The sequence below is a fragment of the Tiliqua scincoides genome, chromosome 1 (assembly GCF_035046505.1).
Source record: "Tiliqua scincoides isolate rTilSci1 chromosome 1, rTilSci1.hap2, whole genome shotgun sequence".
Taxonomy (NCBI): domain Eukaryota; kingdom Metazoa; phylum Chordata; class Lepidosauria; order Squamata; family Scincidae; genus Tiliqua; species Tiliqua scincoides.
This window is the reverse complement of record NC_089821.1, coordinates 305,782,713-305,795,902: the sequence shown is the minus strand read 5'-3', so window position 1 is coordinate 305,795,902 and position 13,190 is coordinate 305,782,713. Positions and strand designations below refer to the sequence as shown.

Here is a 13,190-nt window from a genome sequence, read left to right as displayed (position 1 = left end):
CCCTGATCTGTTTCCTCATTTCAAGGTCCCCTTCTGGTTTCTGGTCTGGAGGACAATAGCATGCCGCCAGTATTACATCGCTCCTTCAATCTGGTAATTTAACCCACAGCAATTCTATGGTGGAGTCGGACCCGCTTTCAATCTCTACTTTGCTGGATTCCACCCCTTCTTTAACATAAATGGCTACCCCACCACGAATATGCCCCACTCTGTCCCTCCTATGGAGTTTATAGCCCAGTATTGCAGTATCCCACTGGTTCTCTGCATTACACCAGGTTTCTGTTATGCCCACTATGTCAGTTTTTTTCCTAGTCACCAGACATTCCAGTTCTCCCATCTTTGCTCGAGCAAATCTTTGCTTGATTTGCTTTTATGCAAATCGGGCATTTACATAAAAGCATTTGTACATGGAATGCCCTAGGATGGGCTGCTTATTAGCTCCTTTATCCCTGAATCCTCTCATTGTGCCAAACCATCTATCGCATCCCATCATGCTACCATTCCCAATTTCTTCTCCTACTCTGCCTTTACCTCGTTGTTCTCTAACCTCCCCATCCTTGTCCCATAGAGATGAGGAGTCCCGAACCAGATGCCTCTCGGCTCCTGTCGGCTTTCCCCCAGGGATCAGTTTAAAAGCTACTCTGCCACTTTTTTAATGTTATACGCCAGCAGTCTGGTTCCATTCTGGTTCAAGTGAAGCCCGTCCTTCTTGTACAGGCCCCGCTTGTCCCAAAACGTTCCCCAGTGCCTAACGAATCTAAACCTCTCCTCCCTACACCACCGTCTCTTCCACGCATTGAGACCCCTAATCTCCGCCTGCCTAGCTGGCCCTGCACATGGAACAGGTAGCACTTCAGAGAACGCTACCTTTGAGGTCCTGGCTTTCAGCTTCCTACCTAATACCCTAAATTTGGCCTCCAGGACCTCCCGGCTACACTTGCCCACGTCGTTGGTGCCGACATGCACCACAACCGCTACCTCCTCCCCAGCACTATCTACCAGCCTGTCTAGACGAGTGATGTCCGCAACCTTTATTTTTCCAAGTGCCTGTACCTTGGGCTCTTACTCACAAGTAGGACTCTACTCCTGCTCAGAGTAGACCTCTGTACGCACTTACGTATTTATTTTTATTGCCCTTACCTAGCTCCTGTGCCCCAACTTGCTGGACCTTAGAATCCCTCCCTCAGGTTAGATTAGGTGCTAGCTTAGGTAAAGCTAAGCTAAAGGTAAAGCTAAATTTCAGTGTTGATCTAAGGTTGATTTAAGGTTAGAAGACAAAGAGAAAGAGTACACTTACCTTCTCCTTCTCTTCCTCCTCTCCTCTTCACAACTCAGGGAGTCTTCCCTCTCTTTCTCCAGAACTCAGAGGTCCACTTGCCTTCCCCTTCTCCTTGCACAGATGCTAAACTCGCGGTGCCTTACCTGGCACTTTGTTCCCAAGGCACTTGGTGTCCCAGAGGCCATGCGTGCTTCTGCAGAAGCTATATAGATATAGCTATATATATTTCCCACCTGTTGAGGTCCACTCCTAAGGCCTTCAGATCCCTCTTGCAGATGTCCTTGTATCGCAGCTGTGGTTTACCTGTAGGGTGCTTTCCCTGCATGAGTTCTCCATAGAGGAGATCCTTTGGGATCCGGCCATCACCCATTCTCATGACATGACCGAGCCAACGCAGGCGTCTTGGAGGCAGGCTGTGCAGCGTGGCTTCTCCCAGTTTGAAGAGACACTTGCCCAACAGACTGAGGCAAAGAGACAAAGAAGGAAGGCCCATAGCCAGGGAGACAGACCAGGGACAGACTGCACTTGCTCCCAGTGTGGAAGGGATTGTCACTCCCGAATTGGCCTTTTCAGTCACACTAGACGCTGTTCCAGAACCACCATTCAGAGCGCGATACCATAGTCTTTCAAGACTGAAGGTTGCCAACAAATATATAGATAAATTGAACTATATCAATAGTTCAGCTGTAGTTGTAACAAAAATAGGATGACAAATTAATCTTGCAGTCAGTCCATCAACTCCAAGAGATGTGTTAAGAAAAGTGAGAATCTGTCTGTAGTCTAAGAATTGGACTGGATTTCTCAAACCTCTTCAGAGGCCATTGACTCCTCTGTTTCTTTCACCTCCACAGCTTGAGCAGCATCAATGCAGGGAAACTCTCACGGGGTGACCTGGGTGACTGCTTCATCCCATGTACACCAAAAGGATGCATGGAACTTATCAGGCAGACAGGTGAGTGAGGAAGGGATAGGTGAAATTTTGCAACAGCATAGCTGTGAGTGTTACTGTGACAAAAAATGCAGGTAGCTGGTTTCTTGGGGAGAGTCTTTTGCAGTTTTGGGACCATTCTAACCATGGGTCTTGCAAACCCTATCGGAGGGACATGCCATGGGGTTGGGCGCTTCTTTCTGATTTGACCAGTTGCTGCTAACAGTGTTGGGATGGGGGGCAAGTTTTGGGTATTAGGGTGGTAGGATCAGGTGAGGATCAGTTCTCTTGAGGCAAATATTTTGGCAAGGCTTTTGAGAGGGTTCAGAAGAATTGTTTTGGTGCACTTCTAAACTGACAATGCACCCTTGGCTGGAGTACTGGTGCTCTCCATTTTGCTTTCTTCTGTGCCTTCTATAATGAAGCGCACACGCACACACAAAGATTAGCCGGATTTCCAGCGCTGGTTGTAAGCTTACAAAGACTTGCACTGCTGGAATGGACCAGAATTCTGCATAGGTACACTGTCTCTGGTGATGGGCAGTCAGGGAGATCACATACAGAACACAGTGGAGTTGGCCATCCCTTATTTGTTGTTTTTAGCACCAGGTAATCAGGGACTTCCAACATGATGGAACCTGTTCTTGGCTGTTACAGCTAATATTCACTGATAATCCTCATTTCTATGAATTTTCTTTAATTCTTTCTTCAAGCCATCTGTGGAATTGGCCTTCACCACACATTGTGGTAATAAATGCCATGAGTTAATGATGAAAAAGTGAGGGCCAAATCCTATCCAATTTTCCAGTGCAGGTGCTGCTGTGCCAGTGGGGCTTGTGCTGCATCCTGTAGTGGGGAGGCAATCACAGAGGCCTCCTCAAGGTAAAGGAACATTTGTTTCCTTACCTTGGGACTGCATTGCGGCTATACTGGTGCTGGAAAGTTGGATAGGATTAGGCCCTGAATCTCCTGTTTCTAAACCGGGAGAAAAAAGTCTCATCTCCGAACTTTAACCTCTCCCTGCCCACTCTAAACTTGGAAGGAGGCTGGAACTTGTCCTTGTAAGGTCCTTGGAGCCTGTGCACACCTATGCTGTGCTTCTGATGCCCCATTTCCAACCACAGTCATGAGATGGCTAAGACTTTCCTGTGTTTTATTGTCCTTTGGAGAACTCCTAGTGTTTTGAAAATGTAGACCAAAAGAGACAAGCACCAGCCCTTTTCCCTGGAAAGGGTGAAGTATTGAGACACTTTCTGATCCTATACTGAGCTGCAGTTGGGGTGCAATGCAAAGTCAAGGACAAGATAAGAACATGAGAACAGCCCCACTGGATCAGGCCATAGGCCCATCTAGTCCAGCTTCCTGTATCTCACAGCGGCCCACCAAATGCCCCAGGGAGCACACCAGATAACAGGAGACCTCATCCTGATGCCCTCCCTTGCATCTGACATAGCCCATTTCTAAAATCAGGAAGTTGCACATACACATCATGGCTTGTAACCCGTAATGGATTTTTCCTCCAGAAACTTGCCCAATCCCCTTTTAAAGGCATCCAGGCCAGATGCCGTCACCACATCCTGCGGCAAGATCCCTCCCATGGGGAGGGGCTCAGCAAGGTCTTGGGAACCATAACTAGCTACCAAGACTAGCCAAAGTTTATGGGACCCCTGCCCATAGTGCTAGGTTGGTATTGACAAAAGTTGCCATGGGAAGAGGTAACATTGGAATCCATGGGACCCAGAGGCTGGAATAAATAGATATGACTCCTTGAAGTTCACTCAGACCTTCAGGGGCTTGCATGTTACAACTGAGTTCTGTGTTGCAGGTGTCCAAGTGGCAGGCAAAAGAGCCGTGGTGATTGGGCGTAGTAAGATAGTCGGTGCTCCGATGCATGATCTACTGCTCTGGAACCATGCGACTGTGACCACCTGCCATTCCAAGACAGCATCACTAGCTGAGGAAGTAAGGCTGGAAGAGGGATCTTGGAATGCTTCTTGGAGAACAATCTCCTTTTTTTTTCTTGGCCCAAGTTTTTGGAACCTCAAAGTACCTTAAAGGGTGTGCATTAAATGTTTTGGAGTCCCTTTTCAAATCGCTCTTGTAACCCTGCCACTGAGCAATTGTCTGTGGTAGGATATAGGAGGCTGCCTTGTATTGAGATTATACTGGAGTGAGTTAATCCATATTGCCCAGTACTGGCTAGGTATAGATCTTCTGTCAGTGAGTTTCCCAGCCCTCCTGATGAAGATCTGTTTGTGACTAGAGGGGCAGGGCTTGAACTTGTACCTTATGTATGCAAAGCAGGTGCCACCTCCCAAGATAGTTTTCCCCAGAAGAGAATAGTTAGAATTCAGCAAAGGTCACCTCTAGTAGCTTGGTCAGTAGAGTATAACTTGTCTGAATAGTGCAGCAATGAGGACTTGAGGTTGATGAACCTCAAGGGGATGATCGTCATGAGATTATTATTAATATATAATAACAGTATTTATATACCACTATTCAACCAAAAGTTCACAAAGTGGTTTACAGAGAAAAATTAAATAACTAATGGGCCATAGCTTCATGATAGGGCATGCGCTCTGCATGTGGGAAATCTCAGGTTTAGTTCTCTGGCATCTGTACTGAAAAAGGATCTCTGGTAGCAGGAAAATTAAAAAAAAAATTCTTCTTTAAAAAAAGAAAAGCAAATCTGGAAAAAGCAATAGCGACATCTTGTGGAACTCGATTTGATAATGAACTGTGTTTTGCAGGTTAGTAAAGCTGAAATCCTCGTGGTTGCTGCTGGGAAGGCTGAGATGGTGAAAGGTGAATGGATTAAACCTGGTGCAGTAGTGATCGACTGTGGAATCAACCATATACCAGGTAAAAAAAATTCTTTCAAAACACACTTTGTCAATGAGTGTGGGATAGTGTCTCTTGTTTGAAAAGACGAAGGATTTCCTTAGAACTGTATTTGCTTTACTGTGGATGCTGTAGTGCAGGGGTGCCCAAACCCTGGCCCTGGGGCCACTTGTGGCCCTCGAGGCCTCTCAATGCGGCCCTCAGGGAGCCCCCAGTCTCCAATGAGCCTCTGGCCCTCTGGAGATTTGTTGGAGCCCACACTGGCCCGACGTAACTGCTCTCAGCATGAGGGCGACTGTTTGACCTCTTGCGTGAGCTGTGGGATGAGGGCTCCCTCCAATGCTTGTTGTTTCACATCTGTGACGCAGTAGCAGCAGCAAAGGAAAGGCCAGCCTTGCTTTGTGCAAGGCCTTTTATAGGCCTTCAGCTATTGTAAGACCTTCATTCATTCATATAAGTTCATCTTTAATATATTCATTTATGTAAACTTATGTAAATTTATTCACATTTTAAATGTGAATTAGTTCTTTTTTCCCCCGGCCCCCGGCACAGTGCCCGAGAGATGATGTGGCCCTTCTTCCAAAATGTTTGGACACCCCTGCTGTAGTGGTATGGGAGTTGGACTTAGATCTGAAAGAGCCAGGTTCAAATCCCTGCTCAGTCATGAAGATTCCCAGCCTCATCTATCTCACAGGGTTGTTATGAGGAAGAAGAAGGGAACATGTACTGTACGGCACCCTGGGCTCCTTGGAGGAAGAGTGTACAAAAATGTTAAAAACAGATACAGATATTGTCACCTTGCACGTCAGACAAGGCCCCTTTTAGCTTTGAAAACTCAGCCTTTCAGTTTCTGTGAACCTGCCCTCCTGTCACTGATGAATAATGATAGAGGACATGTTGCATTTCAATCTCTCTCTTGCTTTGTTTTATTTATGTCTTATATTTTTATCTTGCCCTTTTTCCAAAATACTCGGAATAACACGCGGGGTAGTTCCCATCCATTCTCACAATGGTCCTGTGAGGTAGATTGGGCTGAGAAACGGTGAATGGTGACCCAGCCAGCTTCATCACTAATGGGCAATTTGAATCCAAGAAGCACAGGCCAGTGGGTACCTTGGTACACGGTTCGAGCAAGAGACTCTGAGTTCTGCCTTCTTGGTCAATGGCTCTTCCTCCTCCTTGAGAGCAGGTGTACTGAGGTTGAGGTATGAATTGAGAAGTCCCTGATTCAAAAGTTGCCTCTGTGAATTTGCAAAGTGGCTCTAGAAAAGTCACTATCTCTCAGCAACAGCTCTCCGCCTGCCCCCATGATAGACTAATGTGTACTTAACAGTATAGTACATCCTTTGCGGGTTTGTTGTAAGGACTACAAGAAGGGAATATATAGGAAGTGTTTGGAACTTTTGAAAGCGCTATACTGCTGCTACTGTCCTTGTTGGTGGCAGGAGAGAAAATGCAGAGTGGACATTCACAGTAACGAAGGATCGAGGCTTTTCAAAAGCCACAGGCCTTGTTTGGATTTCAGGTGTCAACTGTACAGGTCCACACTCCTTATCGTTGGGTTCAGCACCTGTGAATTTGATTCAACACACGTCCCCACCTCTTGACTGGAGGGCTGACCCGTACCTCCTGGAGTCTTCCAGTTGCATCCAGGAAGTGGTCTGAGTTGCAGGAAGGCCTTTCGGAGATCTCTGAGAGGCACTTCCGGCTTTTCAAAAAACCTCTCTGCATCTCTGAACACCTCTGGATGTGACCGGAGGTCCTCTAAGGGAGAACCATGCATTCCATTATCCACAGATTTTGGTTTCCACAGAGGGACTGGGAACAGACCCCCTGCAGATACCAAGGCCTGATTGTATTCTGATCTGTGGCAAGGAGGGGGATCCAGAATGGCAGAAGTAATGTAATACAGGGAGGAGCTGTAGCTTGATGGTACCAGCCTGGCATCCCGAAGGTCATGGGTTCAATCCACAGCGTCTCCAATATAGGGCAGAGAGAAATACCTTTCTAAAACTCTGGAAGACCACCACTTGTCAGCATTGACAACACTGAGCTGGATGGAACCATCTCTGACTCAATGTAAGGCAGCTTCCTATATTCCTCTGTCTGTTACATTTCTTTGGTATGGATTGCTTGCCTGAGCTAGCTCTGTTTCAGGAGTTAGGGGGCTTGTCTTCTTCCCTTTGTGTGCCCAAGCCCAGGATTTTGTGCCCTGAACATTGTTTAGCTGGTTTTGGTTGAAATTGCTTCTTCGTTGACCTCTCTAAGAACTGAATTAATAAACCAGAGACTAGATTGAGTATTTATTTTACTCTTTACTCTTATTAAACTGCCTCTTATTTGCAGTTTTCCCCCCTGCCCACTTCATTTTAAGAATCCAGATCTCAGGTGCTTAAATAAGAGGATTAGTCACACCTGTCAAGCTGTTACCGTCCTCCGACTTAAGAGCATAAGAACAGCCCCACTGGATCAGGCCATAGGCCCATCTAGTCTAGCTTCTTGTATCTCACAGCAGCCCTACCAAATGCCCCAGGGAGCACACCTGAACAAGAGACCTGCATCCTGGTGCCCTCGCCTGCATCTGACATAGCCCATTTCTAAAACCAGGAGGTTGCACATACACATCATGGCTTGTAACCCATAATGGATTTTTCCTCCAGAAACCTGTCCAATCCCCTTTTAAAGGCGTCCAGGCCACATGCCATCACCACATCCTGTGGAAAGGAGTTCCACAGACCAACCACACGCTGAATTAAAAAATATTTTCTTTTGTCTGTTCTAACTCTCCAAACACTCAATTTTAGCGGATGTCCCCTGGTTCTGGTGTTATGTGAGAGTGTAAAGAGCATCTCTCTATCCACTTTATCCTTCCAATGCATAATTTTGTATGTCTCAATCATGTCCCCCCTCAGGCATCTCTTTTCTAGGCTGAAGAGGCCCAAACGCCGCAGCCTTTCCTCATAAGGAAGGTGCCCCAGCCCAGTAATCAACTTAGTCGCTCTCTTTTGCACCTTTTCCATTTCCACTATATCCTTTTTGAGATGCGGCATCCAAAACTGGACACAATACTCCAGGTGTGGCCTTACCATCGATTTGTACAACAGCTTTATAATATTAGCCATTTTGTTCTCAATACCTTTTCTAATGATCCCAAGCATAGAATTGGCTTTCTTCATTGCCGCCGCACATTGGGTCGACACTTTCATTGACCTGTCCACCACCACCCCAGGATCTCTCTCCTGACCTGTCACAGACAGCTCAGAACCCATTAGCCTAAATGTGAAATTTTGTTTTTTGCCCCAATGTGCATGACTTTACACTTACTGACATTGAAACGCATCTGCCATTTTGCTGCCCATTCTGCCAGTTTGGAGAGATCCTTCTGGAGCTCCTCACAATCACTTACTTAGCTTCTAAGAAAATTGCTTTTATAAGTAATGAGTCATTTATTGCAGTTATTTAATGGTAGAGTTTTTGGTTTTTTTGAGGAAGCACTCCTATGACTCCATTATTTTATTTTTAGTTTGGTGACAAGTGTGGTGTTTTGAAATAGTTCACCTACGCAATGATTTACAGAAACTGCTTTTTTGGGGAAGGGGGATGAAGGCTGTGGTAGCCAGGCCCGAATTGTGGCTGCCAAGAACTTGACTGCCCTGTACTGTCTTCCAGCGGAGCAGTGGATCTAATCCCTGACTTGTGTTACACTTCCAAACTCAGTAGTTCCTTCCTGCTAGTTTTGTGACAGTGCTTCTATGCCCGCTTAGGCAGTAGGCATAGGCTGGCTTCTTGAACATATGCAGAGTCGGACCATTGACCCAGCTTATACTGACTGGAAGTGACTCTACAGGATTTCAGAACAGGATTTCAGAACCCGCCTCGACTGAGATACTGCCAGGGATAGAATGGGATGGCAGGGATATTCTGCATGCAAAGCATGTGCTCTGTCAGTGAGCTGCAGCCCTTCCCTGGATACATGGACATCTGGAACATTACTGATGCTGAGAGCAGAAGAGGGCTGGCAGCCAGGGGTTGCAGAAGCAGGCTGGGTTCTTTCATCCATTTGATAAATGCTGCTATGGAGACACGTTATTAATGTGAAACTTCAAAAGGGGAGGCAATAATTTAATGATTTTGTGAATAATGGTCTTGCTTTGTGGGTTATTGAATTAGCCAAAGAAAACAGCCCAATGTCAAGTCAAAAGCATTTTCTTTGTATCATGAAATGGAATTGATTACATGGTATTGATGTCAAATTATGTATTAAAAAAATAAAGGTAGGTATAATTCTATAAAGGTAGCATGCTCTAAAATTCCCTGTTGGGTACACGTTAAAGAAGAGGGGGATTGCAGGAAATGGGGAAGTGTCTGTTGACAACTTTCCCCACCCCCAAACTGTGACAAACATCCTTAATTTTCTGTAACCTTTATAAATTTCTCCTCTGCCAGAAGGACTAGAGGCTTGCATTTTTTAAAATAAAAACAGAGAATTATCTGGGGACTGTGGATATTTCAAGCTACTGTTGCAATGTACAGTAAATAAGTGCCCCTCTCTGTGGCATTCACCCTTTTGTCCTACCTTTGCCTCACCCTTATTACTGAACACAATATGCCTCAGAAAAATTGTTGCCCTCCATGTGCCTCCCTGGAGTTGCTTGTGATAATGCAAGCTTTGTTAAATGCAGAACTTTTTAAAGAGTTAACATTCTGTTAATTGCTATACTGTATGTAGCCCTCTGTGTTTGCCATAGAAATGGGTGTACTTTCTCCATACCAACCTCCTTTGCAGGTTATTTAATCTGTTACAGCTGCAAAAGTGCCTCCTCCAAGCTTTATTCCTCCCCTCCCACACACAAATGTGGCTGCCAACATTGCACAGAGGAGAACTTAGAGCTTGGGGTGCACTCGGTTTGTTTTCCAGGTCACTGAAATGGGAGGGTCTCATCCATACAAACCCAGAACAAAAGCCTGCAATTTGAACAGGTTCCATACAGTATTATTTTTCATACCTCATCTTCAACTCTCCCACAGATACTAAAAATTCTTGCTAAGCCTATGTACCTCTTGCTAAGCCTCTTCCAAAAGTGAGACATCTGTGAATTTCGAGTGAAAAAGTCCTTGTGTCTTCAAAGGCAATAGCTTCTGCCTGCCCCCAAGTCGTGGGTATATAGTGTGTTTTCCCAAATTTAACAATATATTTTTTTAAAAAATAATAATCTGAAAGGATAAATCTTGGCTTGTGGTGGTTTGTCTCACTTTGGTCTCACTTACTGATGTGTCACTCTCTCTCCCCTCTCCCTTTATCTTTCACAGACAGCACGAGGCCCAGTGGGAAAAGGGTAGTTGGAGATGTGGCTTACAGTGCAGCCAAGGAAAGAGCAGCTTATATCACCCCAGTGCCTGGCGGCGTTGGACCAATGACGGTTGCCATGCTGATGCAGGTGGGTGCATCATTCATGGAGAGACTGTTTCACTTCCCATCTTCTGGATATCTGTGGACAACATATAATAATAATAATACAGGTATTTCTATACCGCCTTTCTTGGTCCTCAGATTTCTCCTTAGACTTTATTCAAGGCGGTTTACATAGGCAGGCAAATTTAAATCCCCATAGGGATTTTTACAATTTGAAAGAAGGTTTCTATCTTTCAAGAAACCACAACATTCAGATGTTTCTTTCTTGATCTGGTCGCACAGTCTGGCCTCCATCCTCCCACGCTCAGAGCAGATGGAATAGCTCAGCTTGTCAGCTGCTTCAAGGTCGCACGGTGCCAGTGGCCTCGAACTGGTGACCTTGTGGATGTTATCTTCAGGCAAATGGAGGCTCTACCCTCTAGACCAGACCTGAGCTGCATTGCACTCTTTGCCTCATCCACCCTCAGACTATCTACTTTGCTCAGGAGCTTCTGTGACCAGGGACCGCAGCACGTGCTTTGCATGTTGAGGGTTCTAGGTTCAGTCCCCAACATGCCTAGGTAGGGCTAGGAAAAAACAAACTTCTGAAATCCCAGAGAGCAGCTGCTGAACTTGGTGGAAAGCAACTTCATATACCGTGTGGTTACTTACCACAGCATACACTACATTAATCTGCATTCTGCAGGGTTAGCCTTGCCCAGGCTGCTATCCCACCTTGTCTGATCTCGGAAGCTAAGCAGGGTCAGGCCTGGTTAGTACTTGGATGGGAGACTGGTGCTGTAGGCTTCTACCATAGTCTTTTGAGACTGAAGGTTGCCAACCATTCTGCATTGAAAAAGCAAAGTTTTGCATCCTGAAAACACAGATTTCTGCAGATATATATATATATATATATTTGCAGGATTCTGCCACTCTGAGGTGGGAGAGCAATGGAGGTGGAGACTCCTGCCCACTGGAAATGTGTGTCCTCCTGGCTTCAGAGCTCTCTCTAGGCTGCTGGGCATGTGCCAGGCCATAAGATAGAACAGGGTAAGAGGATGTTGAATAACATGTTGGGACATGCTATGTGACAGAACTCTGTTGATTTGTTTACTGATTCAGAGCACAGTAGAAAGTGCCCAGCGCTTTCTGGAGAAATATCAGCCTGGCAAGTGGCATATTCAGTATAACAAGCTCAACCCTAGAACTCCTGTTCCAAGGTAAGTAACAAGTGACTTGTTGTTACAACAGTGAATGTTGAATGTTACAGTTTAGTTGCATGTAGGCATACCATGGATAACACAGCTTCCTTTAGCACTGTTATGTTACAGTGCTCTTTGTCCCAGCATGATGGACAGCTATTCTATCCAATGAGAGCAGTGCATTCTGGGCTAATCAGTGCCTATTTCCTGCCTGTTAAATTAATGTGCATTCTATATAGCTGTTTTGTGTATCATTTGACTCTTGGGGAACATATTCTCTGTGCTATCCAAGGTGATGCTGTATATGAACCGGCTCTGCTTTTTGCTTTGCTCCTGCTTTTCTGGGATGGGGCCCCTCCTCCCCTTACAGAGGCCTGTAGAACCACAAACAGCCCCCTGAGCAAGAGGAGGAGGAGAAGCCATTAAAGCAGGGGAGGGTAAAGCCCATCTTTTATTGCTTTCACTCTGCTCTGAACACAGAGAGATGGAGGCATAAAATAAAGTCTTCCAATTTTAGGTATGGCCTGAAATCCGCTATTGGCTTGATCAGTGATTGATCAGCAGCCACTGTGCTGTGGCACGTTGGTGTGCCGCAGATGGTCCACAGGTGTGCCAAGGAAATTTGGGTTGGGTCATTTATTAGTAGGGCCATTGGGGGATGTGAGCACCTTGCCAGCAGCGCCGTGCGCCTTTTCAATTGTTTAAAAAACTGATGGGTGTGCCTTGACAATTTTAGCACCGTGTCAGTGTGCCCTGAGATGCAAAAGCTTAAAAATCACTATCCTAGAACAGCAACTGTTGCCCTGCACATGCCCAATCTCGTCTGATCTTGGAAGCTAAGCAGGGTGAGGCCTGGTTAGTACTTGGATGGGAGACCGCCTTGGGAATACCGGGTGCTGTAGGCTTATACCATGATCTCAGAAGCTAAGCAGGGTGAGGCCTGGTTAGTACTTGGATGGGAGACCGCCTTGGGAATACCGGGTGCTGTAGGCTTATACCATAGTCTTTCAAGACTGAAGGTTGCCAACCACCAGATTAAAGAACACAGTGTTTTCATCCAGCCCCTTACAGGGGATGTGCTGTTGCCATGTAAATCTGCCTTGACCATCCCCTTTGTTTGCTTTCAGTGACATTGAAGTATCTCGCTCCTGTGTCCCCAAGCCCATTGGCCAGCTGGCCAGAGAGATTGGCTTACTCTCTGATGAGGTGGAGTTGTACGGTCAAAGCAAAGCCAAAATACTGCTGTCCGCTCTGAAGCGCCTGAAAGGCCAGCCAGATGGCAGATACGTTGTGGTAACGGGGTAGGTTGTCTGCGTAGTCTGTACCTTCCTGCTTGGCCAGTCCTGTTGTTGCTGGACCACTCAGGAGTGGGAGGGGTGGCAACGCACTCTCAGGAAACTACTTGCACTCAGCTCTGGGCATCCCAGTTGACAGTGGAGAAGGAGAAGAAAGAGGAGATGTATGGTCATTGCCCTCCAACAGCCATTGCACATTCCTCTGTTGTTTCCAAATGCCTTGGAAACAGTAAGTGTGTGCAATACCACTGTG

General features: G+C 46.1%; 1 protein-coding gene across 2 annotated transcripts in view; it reads left to right on the top strand.

Annotated features, from left to right (window-relative positions):
- Positions 1 to 13,190, top strand: part of MTHFD1 (methylenetetrahydrofolate dehydrogenase, cyclohydrolase and formyltetrahydrofolate synthetase 1) — an 80,034-nt gene that overhangs the window by 28,903 nt on the left and 37,941 nt on the right. For both annotated transcript variants that reach the window (XM_066629599.1, XM_066629593.1), the window contains exons 6-11: positions 2,131 to 2,231; positions 4,033 to 4,169; positions 4,958 to 5,069; positions 10,359 to 10,486; positions 11,563 to 11,660; positions 12,770 to 12,943. In XM_066629599.1, the coding sequence (XP_066485696.1) occupies positions 2,131 to 2,231; positions 4,033 to 4,169; positions 4,958 to 5,069; positions 10,359 to 10,486; positions 11,563 to 11,660; positions 12,770 to 12,943 (750 nt within the window). The remainder of the gene's footprint in view (positions 1 to 2,130; positions 2,232 to 4,032; positions 4,170 to 4,957; positions 5,070 to 10,358; positions 10,487 to 11,562; positions 11,661 to 12,769; positions 12,944 to 13,190) is intronic.